The sequence below is a fragment of the Octopus bimaculoides genome, chromosome 1 (genome assembly GCF_046866305.1).
Source record: "Octopus bimaculoides isolate indiv1 chromosome 1, ASM4686630v1, whole genome shotgun sequence".
In the NCBI taxonomy this organism is placed as follows: Eukaryota; Metazoa; Mollusca; class Cephalopoda; order Octopoda; family Octopodidae; genus Octopus; species Octopus bimaculoides.
This window is the reverse complement of record NC_142928.1, coordinates 106476698-106495177: the sequence shown is the minus strand read 5'-3', so window position 1 is coordinate 106495177 and position 18480 is coordinate 106476698. Positions and strand designations below refer to the sequence as shown.

The 18480-nt window shown below is 33.9% G+C and overlaps 1 protein-coding gene across 2 annotated transcripts in view; it reads left to right on the top strand.

Annotated features, from left to right (window-relative positions):
- Nucleotides 1–15213, top strand: part of LOC106882394 (nuclear FMR1 interacting protein 1-like) — a 37997-nt gene extending 22784 nt beyond the window's left edge. Inside the window, exons 4-10 of one of the 2 annotated variants that reach the window (XM_052968995.2) lie at nucleotides 2907–2989; nucleotides 3521–3604; nucleotides 5445–5526; nucleotides 6499–6559; nucleotides 8750–8821; nucleotides 11076–11191; nucleotides 15035–15213. In XM_052968995.2, the coding sequence (XP_052824955.1) occupies nucleotides 2907–2989; nucleotides 3521–3604; nucleotides 5445–5526; nucleotides 6499–6559; nucleotides 8750–8821; nucleotides 11076–11191; nucleotides 15035–15130 (594 nt within the window). In that variant the 3' untranslated portion in view covers nucleotides 15131–15213. Of the gene's footprint in view, nucleotides 1–2906; nucleotides 2990–3520; nucleotides 3605–5444; nucleotides 5527–6498; nucleotides 6560–8749; nucleotides 8822–11072; nucleotides 11192–15034 lie in introns of both variants that reach the window. The other variant, XM_052968994.2, reaches the window with a different exon arrangement.
- The last annotated feature ends 3267 nt before the right edge of the window (nucleotides 15214–18480 follow it).

The following is an 18480-nucleotide window of genomic DNA, read 5'->3' as shown; positions in this document are numbered from 1 at the left end:
GTGGAGGGGGTGGGAGGGCAGGTGTACCATCAGCGAGTAGATAGGGCTCTTAATCGTAGATTTTAAATATTTGAGAGACAACAATGCATAAATCGTAATTTTTAAAAGAGCAATGAAATCTAGGTGAATAGAATATATACGTAGCATGAATTTAGGAAGCTTAGAAAATGAATAAGTATGAATTTAAGACAAAAACTGAATTCAATTGGATTTCATGGAGAGAAACAAGATAAATAATAGAGGGCAGACTAAAGCGCAAAAGGTATGAGATGATTGAGGCCGTAAATAAATAAAAATCTCTATCTTATCTGCATCTTGGAGACTTCGTCGTAGTATGTCAGCGGAGAAGAGATTGAGATAATTTAGAATGGATTTCTCATTTATATATACCCAGAACCTGAAAACCTTAAGGAAAAACTACGAGAGAGAGAGAGAGAGGGATGGACTGATTTAGAGAGGATGGAGGGGTAGACAGAGGCATGGCGGGAGAAAAGATCATCATCATCATCATATATATATATATATATATATATATAAAGAGAGAGAGGGGGGGACTAGTCAAGCAGCACATCACGCTGTAATTCTTGGGCTGAGAAATCAACACTTAAAAGCCATAATTTTAAAGGAGTGATAAGAATTTTTGAATAAAGGAAAATGGGTAGGGGTGGGTAGGTACCGTCAGCGAGGAGATAGGGCTCTCAATCGTAGATTTTAAATATTTGAGAGACAACAATGCATAAATCGTAATTTTTAAAAGAGCAATGAAATCTAGGTGTATATACGTAGCATGAATTTAGGAAGCTTAGAAAATGAATAAGTATGAATTTAAGACAAAAACTGAATTCAATTGGATTTCATGGAGAGAAACAAGATAAATAATAGAGGGCAGACTAAAGCGCGAAAGGTATGAGATGTTTGAGGCCGTAAATAAATAAAAATCTCTATCTTATCTGCATCTTGGAGACTTCGTCGTAGTATGTCAGCGGAGAAGAGATTGAGATAATTTAGAATGGATTTCTCATATATATATATATATATATATATATATATATATATATACATGCATGTATATATATATGTGTGTGTATTAATGAAAGCAAAAATAAAACAAAAATGACAGTGTTCAGTGTGTTGTCCTCAGGAATTTCTATCAAAGAGACATGATTAAACACAGTCGTACATCATTTCCCTCTTTCTCTCACATACCCACTCTTCCTCTCTCTCATATTATTACTCCCGCTGCTACCATCAGCACTATTATTTTTAATAAAACATCAGCTCTTCCTAAATTTCTCTATTTCTCTCTCTCTTTTTCTTTCTCTCTGTCTCTGTCTTCACCACTGCCCTCACCGTCTCTGCCTATTATTACTCTCACCGCATCATGAGGAATAGTAGGAGTGTCATTGAATAGTGAGAGAGTGGGGTCTGTGTGACACACTGACACACAAATTTTCACATTTATTAGATATGATTCAGTAAAATCTAGGCATATCAATATATAGGATGCAAGACATGGTTAGGTACATTAAATAATATGAGTTCATGGTTAGGTAAATAATAGTGAAAGTATCAAGTTTTGGCAGGTTATTGTAGATATGTTAGTACCAAATACAAGTTAAACCATAGATCCAACTCTTGTGTTTGGTTCCAGGTGTGGCATAGGTATAAAAAGAGAACACAAACAGAGTTTAAAATTTACAACAGTTGTTCTGGTAGAATTTAATTGATCCGTTGCCAGTACCGACCATTTTGAGCGTGGCCGTTGCCAGTACCGCCTGACTGGCTCCTGTAGGATTTTCGAGCAAGATCGTTGCCAGTGCCCCTGGACTGGCTTGTGCGGGTGGCACATAAAAGACACCATTTCGAGCGTGGCCGTTTTCGTGCGGGTGACACGTAAAAGCACCCACTACACTCTCTGAGTGGTTGGCGTTAGGAAGGGCATCCAGCTGTAGAAACTCTGCCAAATCAGACTGGAGCCTGGTGTTGCCATCCGGTTTCACCAGTCCTCAGTCAAATCGTCCAACCCATGCTAGCATGGAAAGCGGACGTTAAACGATGATGATGATGATGATGATGTATTCATAAATTACATTATAACATACAATCCACCAACTTCAGGTAAAATTTTAAACAGGTAAGATGAATACATCAGTAAAACTGTACCAAAACAGCTTTTATAAATTTTGGACACCATTTGTGTGTGTGTGTGTGTGTGTGTGTGTGTGTGTGTATATATATATATATATACAGGGTTGGCCAAAAGTCACCTGACAGTAAATCAAAACCATCTAATTCCAAGATTTATCTATGTTCAATAACTGAATGAATTTAATAAAAGCATCTAAATATGAAATATCATGAAAATTGTTCAAACTGAAGTCCTCTTGAATGACACATTATCCCCATTTAAGTAAATACAGAATTACAGATATTATTTATGGAATTTTGATTTACTTTCGGGTGACTTTTGGCCAACCGTCTGTGTGTATATAATATAAATATATATATATTTTCATGATTTTAAGTAGTAGATAATTTCTGATATTTGCAATGGATCTCAGAAATGTACAGCAGTGAAAACCTTTCACTGACTACATTGTTGATCATTGTTTGATAATCTATATTTCTTGTCCTGAACTCTTTGTCTATGAGTATATCCTGCTCTGAATAAGTTTTATAGTGAAATGGTAAGGAAAATTTGTTGATACAGGTTCAGTTTCCTTTTGGTTTCTTTTGTTTATTCCTTCTACATATACTTCTTAATATTGCAGACAAAGTTGGCTCCCTTGGGCTGGCTTTTTTTTTTTTTTTTTCATATGCCACACAGTTTTTACTGACGATATACTGGCTCATAAAGATTTGACTTTACATGAAACTCATTTAATCTGTTTTATTTTATATTTCAGCATCATGATACAGGACTTGCTAAAAAAATATGGAACATGGAATCCCAGGAAGAAATTGAGAAATGGATTGCAGAAAGGAAACGGTAAAATACAGTTAAGCCTGTCTTTAAAAGAGACAGACTTTAAAGAATACAGACTCAAAGCACTAATTAGGTGCATTGAATGTACCTAACAAGTGGTTAATTCCATATTGATTACAGTGAGACATTACAACTTTAGCATCATAGGGTGCAGTAAAATGCACTTTACAATGCTAGAGTTCTTATGTGTTATTGTATGTTTAGACCCAGCACATCGTTGGTATTACTTGAATAACTTAGATATTGTGTGCTATTTTCTATAATTATTTGCAGTTGATTTTTTACTAAAGCAATACTGCCTTCTCTATCAATTAGAATATTTATAATTATATTCCCTGCAAAGCATCTATTTAAAGCTATTGGATCATAGAACTCTATGATTCATTTCTTATAAATGAGAAACTTTTAACTACTCTGTAAACTAATAGCATTTTTTTTGTAGTTAAGATGAATGATAGTAATTAGACTGTAATTAATTAGCTTTTGCAAGTTGACACAATTTAAAAAATTCAATTTAAAATTTATTGTTTTCAGGAATTTCCCAACTACTGCTAATATTGCCAAGAAAAAAATCATAATTGATGACAAAATTAGTCGTGGAGAGGTCCTGGAATCAAAGTAAGCATTCCTATCCTATGACATTTCATTTTATATTTGAAGTTATTTTACCATTTTTGCAACCTACATAGTTAACATTGAGGAAGTCCTTTCAATATAGTTATAGAAAGATATTTAAATCTTTTGCTCTTATAAGCATAAACAGAAACTGACAGGAGTCTGTCATGTATGTGTTCATGTCTCTTTGTCTTGATGTCATGTGCTAGTTGTAAAAGGTATTACCATCATACAAGTGGTATTGTTAGTTTGCAATCTTCCATGAAATCATGTCCAGCCATTGTTCTGTTTATGCTCAAAGGATTGAAGGAAATATTACTTTACTTGGAAACAGGTGGGGGCTTGGCTACAGAAAGAAAATCTTCAACAAATTTCATCTGATCCATTCAAGCAGAAAACTAGCTGCTAAAAAACAATGATGACAGCACATATTCACGGAATATGTCATCTTGTAGAAAAAGTAGGTTTATGCAGCCCATTTCTCTGTAAGCAAAAACAACTCTTTGCACGTGTGTACACATTTTATAATGAGCACACTAAAGAAAAATGTGCTTACATAAGGACTTCAAAATTGAATGTTTTTAATTAAAGATGTATAATTAATGGATGTGCACATACTTTGCAAAGAAAGGCAAATTTTTACTTACATTGTTTCCTATAAAAATGAGAGAAGACATTGTGTTGTAGCTGTCATTTGGACAGAGCTTCTTTTAGTTAACTATTCATTAAACTAATATAAACATATGACATGTATAGGTGAAACTTCTAGGAGCATTGCGGAACGGCTAAACGAACATATGAGACAATATGATGACAAAAAACAGTCCTCCATACTCTACCAACATGCCAAAGACCAGCATGGAGGCAACTTGGGTCAACTTGACATCCGCATCTTATCCAAGCACCCAAAAGACCCAACTCTTAGACAAATACGGGAGTATGTCCTTATAAATGAAACTTCCCCAATACTAAATAGGAAATATACGTAGATATCATACCCCCATACCCACATTTTACACATGTAAAGTAGAACAGTTGATGGGTTTTTATGCAGATAGAGGTATGTATGTCTGTGAGTGTGGGTGTGTGTGTGTGCATGCACATGTATGTATGGGTAGGTACATAGGGTATATGAACAGACAACCACATAGGCAAATAGAGACTGAAACACATGACCACATATACATACACATTTGTCCACACATATGAAGATGTGCACCCATGCATGCAAATATGGTACATAACAGCAGAGCACACGCGCACACACACTCAGACATGCGCACATAAGGAGACAGGTACATACATACATATACACACACGCACACACATACATAACAAAAAAAACACACACAAATGCAGAATACATACATACATACATGCAAACACACACATACATGCATATATACATACACACACATACATACATATATACATGCACACATGCAGACATACATACATGCATACATACACATACACACGCATACATACATACATACACACACACTGAGACACGCATGCGCAAAAAAAAAAAAAAAGAAACCAAAAACAGAACACAACGTGAATAACGGACAGTCAAGACTATTGAAAAGGTTGCAAGACGCAACGAAAATTTCAGGAATATAAAAATAATAAGTGGAAATTTTAACGGTGAGTGTGTTAAATTTTAAGGCACGAAAAGAAAATGACTCTCCCCAGACACAACGGAATATGCTTCAACACACGAAATCACATAAAAAATCTTGCAAACCAAATCCCAAAACGGAATAATATAAAACATTTTAGTAATATGAAAATTTATTTTGTTTGTTGCTTGTAATTCTAACAATAATGAATTTCTTTTAAGGTCCTTTCACCATAGACCTGGTATGCCTAGAGGAAAACATCGTTATAGCCAGACTAAACATTTGAAAAGACGTTTTAGAAAGGTTTTCATTTTATCATTATGTTACTACTGTGCATGAACATTTATTGATTTAAATCTTATTGAAATTTTGTTACACAACAGTGTCACTTAGTGAAGTGGTATTGTTGGACAGAATTTCAGTAGATTTTGAAAGATGCTATTTTAAATGGTTTTTCATATCTTCCTGCTAAAATTATTTACAATATCTTAAATCATTCATGGCTGTTAGATTAAGAAATTGGTTTCACAATCACATGGATCGAGGTTTAATCAGAGTGCAAATCTTAGCCAAGTGTCTTGTACCATACCCATGCGTTCACCTAGGCCTCATGGGTGAAACTAGCCTGAGGTTGTTTATGTAAGTATTAGAGTAGGGACAATATAATTGTTTAAAAGCCCAGAAAGTAATGCCCTAGCATGGCTAGTCAAAAGATTAAATCCCAGTAAAACTTTAAGGTGATATAAAGCAATGCATTCTGATATAATTTTGTTTTAACAATAGGAAGCTATTAAATATTTAAACCTTTTGCTCTTATAAGCATAAACAGAAACTGACAGGAGTCTGTCATGTATGCGTTCATGTCTCTTTGACTTGATGTCATGTGCTAGTTGTAAAAGGTATCACCATCATACAGGTGGCATTGTTGGTTTGCAATCTTCTATGAAATCATGTCCAGTCATTGTTCTGTTTATGCTCAAAGGATTGAAGGAAATATTGTTAGAATTAAATATAAAATTTTGTTAGAATGAAATATAAAATCAAATCCAGCTGGATTTGAATTCTGAACATTTTTTTATGATTAAGTTTATCAATTGTAATTTTAAACCAGAAAGAATTATGATAAATCTAATTGCAAGGAAACCATTGAAAATCAAAGTTGTTTGCTTCTACAGACTGAAATTTCTTATGAAAAATGCTAAATGTGTTTTTATAAATTATGCTTGTGTTATATCGTATTTAATATGAATATTTTTTTATATTTTGTTCATTTAGAATCAAAGTTATCATTCTAGTGACAAGACTGTAGACAATGATACCTCAAATTTAAAAAATGGTAAGATGCTTGATGGTAAAATCTAATTCTTAATTGTAAAGAACAAATTGTAATTTATTTAGTAGATATTTTTAGTGATATTTTATCTTGAATAAAAATATGAAGTGACAAATGCCTTAGAATAGTATATAAGCTGATAGTGAGCACAATATATGAACTAGTTTTGATTCCTATTCTAGATATTCACTTCACCTAATACCGCTTAATTTCTTCTTTCTTTTTGGATTAGCAGGAACATCACCTCATTTCAATATTCCATGTTCTCAAGGTAGTGAGATAACCCCTACATTGCAGCCAACTCTCCCTCAAATCATACCTTATTGTTTTAACCCTTTAAGGTGAGGGGTACATTCTTCTCCAGGGAAAGGTTTTTGCATTTATGAACAACAATGTATTTTGTTTTCTGGTGAGAATGTAGTCAATCTGGCTAGCATGGTCACCAGATTGATTAGTTACCAGGTGATTGGCAGGCTTCCTGAAGTTAGTGTTGTAGATCATTAGGTTATTTGCATCACAGAACTCCATTAACCTTATCCCTCCTCATGGAAACCAACTTTGCAGCCATCATTTGTCTTTGAGGTAATCTGCAAAAGAATATAAAAACGATCCTTTTGCTCATTTGGTAGACCCGGTTAAGGGGCATAGGTTCAGAAAATTGTTGTTGTACTATTTTGCAAGACTAGTCTAAACTTAAGTAACCTATTGCACACTCTGACTACCTCAATCACCTTATCCTCTCATTTCTCAGTTAGGAGTATGCCATTGCCACATAGTCCATTGCTGCATTTAACTGTAATAATCCCACCACTGCATTCAACTGTACTACAAATTACAAATATTTTAACTTGAGCAACAAAGTAAAGACCATTCCCATATAGTCTTCTATTGCAAAATAGATGTAAACAATTAAAGAAAAATGAGCTAACAAAGCTATGTCAATGTAAATTGGGACCTATGAGAACTTGATCTGTATTATATGGTGTGTTCTGTTAAATTGCAGAAGTAATACTGCATATAGTAGAAAAATGAATTGTCTAGAATTTTATATTGTTGTGAACTTAGTTGAGTCACAAGTATTCCTAAGGTACCTTTAAGTTTAAAAGTACTTTTTTGATTGATTAGATAATGAAAATTAAAAATATAATTTGCACAGTATAGCAATGATATCTAGAGGCACAATTTTAGCCTATTGGAGTTGGCTTTTTAATCATATTCAACACAGACATCACAAATGTTTCTCAGATTGCCTTATGGGAGTTATTTAATAACATTTGTCATTAGATTCCTAGCTGTTTATTACACTTCACACCATAGAACATTATCAATGAAAGAACATACAGATTTTAGCAAGATTAGCTCAAGAAATGTATGAGAAATCAAAGCTCCTACAAGGTAACTATATCCATTGTTTTCAGCCCCCATTGTCATCATGGTCATCATAATTTAATGTCTGCCTTCCATGCTGGCTTGGGTTGGATGGTCTGACAAGAGCTGATAAGTCTGAAGACTGTACCGAGCTCTACTTTGGATTGGCTTTGGTATCTACGAACAGACTGAATTAAAGACTTGCTACTTAGGCTAGAACTGTCATACTGACAAACCCTACACAAAAGAATGTGCTGCATGACCCTAAAACCATCTTTAGGATGTGTAATATGCAGGACTTGATGGGTGTTTCCTAATGTTTGGCCACTCCTTTGTATATACTACATACTTTTTACTGTAGCATGTCCTTCAGTTTAAAGAAGGAAAATGTAAATTTTTGCATTGTTCACAATTTTGCTTCCTTCTCTTCATACATCTTTTGTAAATTATGTCTAAAAGAATCTTTAGGAGAAACGCTATATAATATGAAGACAATTTATTTTTATATGTGCACATGAGGGATGAATGTAGTGAATGTGGTATATTTCAGAGTGCTTGCTTTTGTGGACAGATCTGTTAGAAGATTGAGAAGATTTTTAACTTTGAAGGTGTATTTTTGTGGCACCAACATTTTCTAGTGTTGGTATCACAATAAATACATTTAGTTCTACTGGTAGGCAAAAGGCATGGCATTCAATGAAAATAAATTTTTAAAATACCAGCCAAATTAAATATGCTAAATTAGAAAGAAAAATATTGTCATTATTCAACCTTAATAATGTTACCAATATTTAATCTCTGACTTTAAAATTCTTTTTCTTCTAGCATCTGATCAACATTCCTCTAGTTTGGATCTTCTTGTGAACAACTATAATTCTGACAATCCAGAACAGGATGGTAAGTAGAAGTGGTATTTTGAACAGTTGGATATTGGAATCTCTTTTTTGCTTGTTCAAGAAACCTCATAAAAAGGTTTTCATTCACACAAGGAAAAAAAAATATCTATATTCACAAAAATAAATATTAATAATGCTTTAGATGCCACTAAAATTTAACCCTTTAGATACCAACCCATCTAAGACTGTCCTTGGTTCTATGATACAAACTTTCCTTTTAAAGTGATCTAAATTAAAACCTTTCATCAAAATTTCATGCTAATTTATGTTCCAAACCCCAGCTTAATACTGTCAAAATTATTTAAATCAATTTTTTTTATTATTTTCAAAATTGAAACAAAGGCAGTGTATTTCAACAGAAATATGGTAACAAAAGGATTAAGAAATTTTGTCTTAACCAAGATCTTATTTAAATCTAAATTTCCCTACAGTTACTTATTAAGAAGTAATTTTTCATGATAGGATTTCCCTACTTTAGAAAATATACTGTGTATTTATAATACAATTACAGTTATAAAATATAAAATTAAGCAGAAAAATTATTGAGAAATGCATTTGCATATAATTAACCTCTGAAGTCATTTAGGTTAGTGGTATTTGTTACAATGTTTTGTGCTTCGCATTCAAATCCTGCTGAGGCTGTCTTTGCCTTTCATCCTTTCAGTGTTGATGAAAAAATAGTACCCAGTCTAAGGTGATGATTTGGTGGAATTATTAGAGATTTGGATGAGTTCCAGCTCCATGCAGTCTGAATTCAAATCCTGCTCTGTCAGTGAAAAAAAGTGACACTTTTGTCAGGAGTTGCAACCAACAGATAGCATCAGCAATTTGAAAAATCAATGGGAATATAATTCTTTAATTCAGTTGGAAAATCCACTGCCATCATCACCATTACTATTTCCTTTGAAACCCCTCACAGCATGCTAGGATTCTGGGAATATCCTATTTGAGAAATGCTGATAGAAGCTCCCTGATTATCTAAGATATTGCTCCTAGGTGAACAACTGGCTGCATCTGGGGCATAGATTTGTATTGTGAACTAAGTTGAAATCACAAGTCCGACAATGGGTTTTTAAATTTAAAAAGTAACTATTTGTGAGGTAGATTAGCTAATATCAAGAAGAATGACCTAAGCTACTCAATAACATGTTTGATATGTTTAAGTTGCTACCTTATGAAAATGGTGTTCAACTCCATACTTCTACATTCTGAGTTCAGGTCCTTCAGAAGTTGATTTTGTCATTCTTTTCTTCTGCAGTCAATCAATAAAATATACACTAATATGGTGAAATTTGTTTTAGTGTTACGTATCACTACACAAATGTTTTTTCTCATCTCTTGTCAAATATTTTTGTTTTTGTACATTGATTTCAAAACTAAGGTTAAAAAAGAAATTAGATCAGTTCTTGTCACATAACTTCTTAATGAGATTATAATTTTTGAGACTTTAGAGATAAAGATGTTTGAATATTTACATCAGTCAGATCTCTTTACTCTCTGATCATAACCAGGTATCTTATTCCTAAAATTGGTAATGCTCTTATCTAGGGGTTGGCAAACCTGTTTTAGAAGTGGACCAGATTTGTAATGTTTTTTTGTATATCTAGTGAGCCAAAGTGATTACAAAATGAAATTCTGATTGTACATGGTTTTAGAAACAGCATTTTTTTTTTTAATGTTTCCTGTTGTGATGAAGGAATTGCTACACATTTGATGACATACAAGTCTATGTGTGTCATTTATAACACATGCATTAATGAGATTTTGTGTTTGAATCGGGTCAGTTGTGGCTTCATGGTAAATGTTGTACCAGCTAGTTTACCTTGTTTCTTCAACAAACATCATCTTGTCATTCCTTCCATTCTTAGAATTAATGATTCATATGCACTATATTACAACAGTATCTGAGATACTATCAGTCTCTATTGCTCTGTTCATTTAAGGCGATGAAGATATTTAGTTGAGTTATATTCAGTGAGTTGAGTTTTTTTAATTTCATGAGTTTATTTATTACTTCTTATGCATACACTACAATCAGATCAAACCAACCAATAAGTAGTGTATGTGTTAAAATTTTCTTTATATTTAAATTTGAGGTAGTCTCAAAAAATTATCTTAAGAAAATAGAATATTCATAATTTGGGGATCATTTTTAAATTGAGATTTTATTTAATAATTCTGTATCAAATTTCTCCTGTTTTAGCTAAGTTTGCTTATACAATTTTTATCTATTTGTATATTTATTTCTTTAGCAGAAAATAATGTGCCTCTAAAGAAGAAACATGCTAAACTGTTAAAATTACCAGAATTTCCAAAGCCACCATGGGAAAGTAGAGTATTCCTTCGAATTCGGCCAACTCTGCTAGAAAAGGTAAACTAAGCTGTTTTACTGTTAAGTTGTAATATATATACAGCCATACGTAAAAGATACACTTAATGAGCCATCTTTGTATAAAGTGTTTGCCATGCTGAGTTTATTTTAGGGTTTTTCATTTTTATTTCAACACTTATGAGGGTCAGTTGTTTGTTTTACCTAATAGGGATAAGAGGGGTAACTTAACTCTGTATTTATCATTTGCTTTACATTGTGATGTATCTATTTTGGTTATAGTTCAACTTCAGCTTATGCTCTGGTTGATTTTGTGGTAGCAGACAGCAACCTGTTGTCAAAGGTTTCACAGGATCTCTTTCTGCAAATTATAATCTCTCGTACTTGGATATTAACTTATTGTTGGAACACACTCAACATTCAAGCAATAATCTTAAAATCCTAGCTGCCTCCAATAAAGCAGTTTTTGGGCCTGCTCTGCCTTCATGTCAATTCCAATTTCTCCAACATATTTCTTGAACTGGTTGTTAGTGCTCCGAGTGCCCCTACAGCTACTGGGATGACAGTTACTTTCTTCATTGCCCACATTCTTGCAATTTCGTCTCTTAGTAATCTATATTTCTCCATTTTTTTCTTTGTCATCTATGCATGCATTCCCAGGTATGACAATATCTATGATCTTGGTTTCCTTTATTTTTCTTTTATCTATCACAATGTCTGCTCTCTGAGCATCAATTAGAGAGTCACATTGGATTGTAAAACCTCACAGGATTCATTGTTCTCAGCAACGCCCTCTGGTTCATGTTTATACCCATTCCGTGCTCTGCCCAGACCATACTTTTCACAGTTTCCAGTGAACAAACTTAACCATGTTATCGTGCCTCCTTTTGTAGTGCTTTTGGGCCAGCTTGCTACACTTACTCACAATATGTGAGATTGTTTCGTTTTTGCTGCCACATATCCTATAGAGGGGCAATTCACTGCTCTTATCTATTTGGAACTTGGTGTAATTAATTCTTAGGGCTTGTTCCAGGGTTCTGTGTATCAGTGCCTTAGTGCATCCTTTCAGATAACTTTTTCTTAGCCATCTCCAGTTGTTGATCTTGTCTTCAATTTCTCTGAAGTATTGCCCATGCATTGTTTTCATTTTCCAATTTATTTTTTGTTCATTTTGTTTCTTAAATGTTTTTGGGTGCATCACATTTTCAGTAGGCATCATGTTATGATTTCTAAAAGTTGCAAGCAAGGACTCACTTTACAGTTTGATCTACCATTCCAGACTGTTCTTCTCATTGGCAACACAGTATTGTATCCTATGAGGCCTTTTCCTCCCTTGAAACTAGGCACTTACTGTCTATCACTATCACTTTTTGAGTGCAGTACCTTGTTAATTGTCATCACTTTCCTGATTTTTCTATCCATTTTCTCAAGCTTGTTCTTGTCCATTGAACAACATCTGTGCCATATTGCATTAAGGAAATAGCCCAAGTGTTCTTGCCCTGATGTTGTTGTTTTCATTGAGTCTATTTCCCATAATTAAGTTGGTTCTTCTGAGATATTCTTGTCTAAAGCTTTCCTTCATTTCATTTTCTTTAATTTTATCATACTCCAAAATAGCCAGATACTTTTATCCATGAGTCTCAACATCCTTGATTTTCTTACTGTTGGGTATTATTATATTATTATTATTATTATTGAATGAGAGAGCAGTGCATGCCATCAAAGTGACACTGGGGTAAAATATATGAAGCCCAGTATACCTATTTTGACTACCTGTCTGATAAGGGTACACCAGGCACATGCATCACAACCATATGTACACAACATGATGATCTCATATCAAGATAAACAGTACATGGCCTTGCAAATGGGGCCCAGTTAGAATTTTCTTCAGGTTGAATAGCCCATCCCATTCAAAAGGTCACTGAATAAGGGTTGTTTAAGGATGTTGAATGAAGCACCCATGCTTCAGAGGTGAATTATTCAAACCTCAAAGAATTCCTCTCAACATGTGGTTATGATGCTCCCCCACTACTTCTGCTCATGATCAGAGATGCACATATTGTCAGCTACTAAGGGACATGCTTAACTAGTTAAGGCCAGGCAACTGGTATTGGGCAGAATATTTGCTGTAGCTCATCTTTTTATATCAAGACAAAACATATACATGATAGCACTTCCAATCAGTTAAGATCAGAAGCCATGAAAGCCAATTCTTGGTATTGCATCAGGGCATAACCAGTGCCTGGTATTGCATCTGGGCATTTATTATTATCATTAAGGCAGTGAGCTGGCAGAATCGATAGCACGCTATGCAAAATGCTTAGCAGTATTTTGTCTGCTGTTACATTCTGAGTTCAAGTTTTAGGCCTTGTGCCTATAGTTGAAAGGATTATTATTATCATTAATATACCAGGTGTTTATTTCCTGTAGACTAAGGTAGTACTTTCTTTCCAAGTCTAGAGAACTTTCTGGAGATTCCTTGCAATGCCAAGTAATGCTGTTTTCTGGATATGCTGTATTTTCATTTTTATTCCTATAATTTCCAACAATTTTTCTTCCTTTCTTCATTGTATTAAGGGCACCAATATACAGCTTTTTGATTTCTCTCCTCAGAGCTTCATATTTGCATTAGTTTTTCTCTTTCTTTTCCATGATTCTGCTGTCACCAAGGCAAGCAGTGTTTGTGATCAGGCATGACTTTTTTCTTTGTCTACCACTACAATATTGGCTTCCAATGTTTGATTCTGTGATCCCATTGGATCATGAAGTCTGAAAGGATCTTAACTCTGTGACTTTCTGCCATGTACTTTGGCTAATGCCCATACCATTCTCTCACTCTTTTCAAACCTGTTACATAGCTCCCAATGGACCATTCTGGAGACATTGTCATGCTTTCCTTTGTACTCTCTCTGGGGCAATTTGCTGCATTTGTCAGGTTCTGCTGATTGGTCAATTTTTTTGCTTGATGTAGTCTGTTCTTAGTGCTTGTTCTTGTGTTGCACATATCAAGGCCTCTGTTTTGGTTTTTTTTTTTTTTTTTTTTTTTTTTTTTGAGATGTAACCACAACCATCTTTTATCTGGGTCTGTGTCCTTTGGTATTTCTCACAAGCACTAACTGCATTTTCTTATCCTTCCAGTTCTTTTTCCCTCTTCATTTCTGTCTTTATTTTGTAATTCACTGTCCTGACTACTTTCTATATGTAATAGATGACTTTCCTCACTTGTACAAGTAATACTTCCTTTGTGTTCTTTGTATACATAGCAATATTGTTTTCTTCTCTCTGAATATAATTCTCACAACTTATCAATCCCTGGTCTGCTTTCTTGTATGGTGTAGCCTGTCAACATCACGTTTTGGATGGAACTCACCATGTACTGTCAGTAGTTTCTTTGTTTTCTCACCCAAAGATTGTAGTTTCATTGTTTGCCATTGTAGCACTCTTGTCTTTGGTGGGCTAAAATCTTTTTCTGCAGGTGCTTGATAACAGTGCTAGATTTTGTTGATTTACAAGAAGAGTTGCTACTAGTTACTTTTGAAGTCTTCCTTGAACGAGACATCAGTTTACCTGAAAAGAAACAATTCTGTTATTAAAAAGAGTTGAAATTAATGCATGCAAGGCTTCACATCCTCTAGGATCACTCCTTCACAGTCAACCTATGAATTTTGAGCTTTTCAGCCCACTGTCGTATCTATCTATAGTTGATCTTTGGTTCCTATACATCTGTGTTTGCATCCATTTTGCTCTTCCAGTAGGATGTTATTCTGGTCCATTAACACATTTCATCTGCCAGTATTATTATCATTATTATTACATGTATTTTATCATATCTGTGAAAATGCAATGATAATTAAGTGAATTGAATTTCTATTTCTTTTTCAGTTATTGGCTAAAGAGATACGCCATGAGAGAAACATCATTCTGCAATGCACCCACTATATTGTGGAAAACAATTTCTTTCAAAATAAACCTTTATAATAAAAATAAAACCAAGTATAATTTTCTAAGTCACCATAGATACAGTGGCTGTGGTAATTTATACAAAAGATTCTCTTTAAAAATGTGTTTTTCTATTCATTTTTTGCTGCTATTTACATAATTGGAAGAAATTATTTCATTACAGTCACCTTCAAGATTATGTAACACAATCTGATTATCTGGTTCTTTCAGCCTCATGGCATGGGGCATCTATGTTCTTCCATCTTTCTCTGTCTTTTAGCAAGGGTTGGAACTTGAAACCAGTTTGTGCCACATCTGTGCAGGTCAAGTGGATCTCCTGATTTTCTTTAGCCTGCCCTTTAGTCTCTTCCCACCAGCTGGTAACCATGTCATGGCTGTTCTTACTGGGATGTTGTCCTTCCATTTGTAGAACATACCGTGCCAGCTGCATTGGCTCTTCAAAGAACCTCCTTGTTTCTGATCTTGTCTTCCCATCTGATGCCCAGAATTTTTCAGAGGCATGTTTGTTGAAATGCATCAATCTGCTTTACAATTCTGGCTGTACTTTTCCATGTGTCAGAGGTATAAGTTGTTATCTGAGATTACAGATGAGCATAATTACTTTAATTTGATTTGTGATGTGATCCCCTTTCACTGCCATAACAGTTGGAGTTTGTTCAATGCTCCAGCATCCTTGGCTATTCTTTGTTTTACATCAGTTTCAGCATTGCCATTTGCTGTCTGAATGCTTCCAAGATATGTGAAGCATTGAGCCTTTTCTATCTTTTCCCCATTGAATGGAACTTCATGTGCTTCACTGCAGGCAACTTTTTCATGTTTTTGTTTTTAGTATATTTACTCTCAAGCCAACCTTTTCAGCTGTTCAGTTAGGACATTTGTTATGGTTCACATTTTTGTGCAGTTGATGACGGCAAGAAGACCTAAGCCATCAGCAAGGCCTAAATCTGCCAGTTTCGTTCTTTCCCATTTTAAGCCATGTCCACAAGTATCCAAGGACATTTTTAGAACATAGTCCGAGATTATCAAGAAAAATAATGGGGGTAGGATGCATCCTTGTTGCTCTCCTGATAAGATTGACAGGAACTCAGTATATCCTGACTTTGTTTTTACACAGGAACTTGAGTCTTGTTAAAGATTTTGATAAAGCAGTTGGCAATGCCATAAATCTGAAGGGTGTTCCAGAATGACCAACAGTATACACTGTTGAGACATTTTTGAAGTTGACAGAATATATTACTACTGGGTCCACACTTATTGAGAAAGAGCTACGCTAACTACCCAAGAATCTATAGCGACTGATCAAGGAAGGATCAACCAGCTGAGTAAAGATTTCCACTGACTGAACCTACAACAATTGACCTACAATCCACACCAACTGACCAATATTCCATTCCACTGGACGAAATAGCAATAGTTGTTGAACCAATGAGGGAATCTGTATGCAGTCTGTCGATATGCTAGAAATAGCTGCTAAATCTCCTTCAAACTACACCCTACTATCTTAGCAAAGGAAAAAACACATAAAATCATGTAGTCTTATATATATTATGTTTGAGAAAAAAAATATATAGATCTCAGCTGTAATGTCTGTGATCCTATGTCATTTGGCTCTGACCTGACCAAAATTAGACAGCTACAAGGAGGGATACATGAGACAGTGTCCTATATAACGCTAAGGCTGAATAAAGAAGACAGGTTGATTCTGGCTGAATATCTTTGATCCTTGGTCTACTGAAGCAAGACTGAGCTGGTGCTATACAAAAAATAACTTTCTCATCCGTGGTGGTGTAATTTCAGTTAATTAAAATTTCTCGATATACTCCATCAAAAGTGTAGAGCACTTCTTACTGTAATATTGATGAGCTCAATGTGTTTTTGCAAAAAAAAGTCTATGAAGAGAGATTTTCTTTGAGACGAGTACCGCAGCAAACTTCTTCCACATTCTAGTATATAGGGATGGACACATCAAGGTCAAACAAATGACACACAAATCTGTGGTGTTGAGCAGAATGTTTGCTGTAACACATCTTTTATAACAAGACAAAACAATGTACATGATAATACTTCCAGTCAGTTAAGATCTGAAGCTATGAGAGCCACTGCATCAGGGCATTGTTATAATAATAATAATTATTATTATTATAATTATTGTTTTGCTCAGCTTCTAACGCTGGAGATATACTGCGGTGTCAGCTGTTCACTACCAGTGAATTAAGATAACACCTTACTTTTCGAATGATACTCTTTAGTGAACATATTGAGAAATGCACAAAACAAATGCTACCACAATTTATAATCTTTCCATTCTATCAATGTGCTATTGTAAACGCCAACACAAATTAGATTAAATAAGGAAACCTTCTTCATTGAAAAATATCAGCCAAAACTCAACCATTGCTAACACTTTTAAATAAGGAAACTTACCTCATGGGGGGAAAAAATATATATAAAGCAAAACATAACCACTGTTATGTTAAATTAATCAAAATCCATCATCCCCAACATTTTTGATTATCTCCCTTATACCGGAAAAAATCCCTAATTACCTCCCCCTATCTAGAACTCCATATTTTACACCGTAGCGAAAACGTCACGATACAGGTAGAGAAATTTGAAAAGAAAATACGAAGCCGGTTATTTCTCCAAAAACAATGTTTCTATACTCAAAATTTGATGACATTTTTCTAACTTAATGATTTAAATATATACTTTAACCATATAACAAGCTTTCTGTAGTTTTTTTCACTTTTGTTTAGCTTTTATACATCCAAGCACGTGCTTTCACATACCAACTTTCTCACCTATATATATATATATATATATATATATATATATATATATATATATATATACACATACACATTCACATATATATATATATATATATATATATATATATATATATATATATACACATACACATTCACATATATATATATATATATATATATATATATATATATATATATATATACACATTCACATATATATATATATATATATATATACACATTCACATATATATATATATATATATATATACACATTCACATATATATATATATATATATATATATATAATATAATTTTCAGATCTTTTTTAAAACGGGGGCCACATTTTTCATTAACGAAACACTTTGAAACTTGGAACACTGGTAGAGCGTGTCATATAAAACATCTTTTTATCTTAGTCTTCTTAAAAAAAAAAGAAACCCATAAGTTATTCCATGTTAAAGTTGTCGTATTTCTGTAATTTCAACCAATCACTGACGTCCATTCAGCCGATATACATTAAGTGCCGACTACATAAACAAACGATTCTGAAACAATTAACCCTAACCCTAACCCTAAGGTTAGGGTTAGGGTTA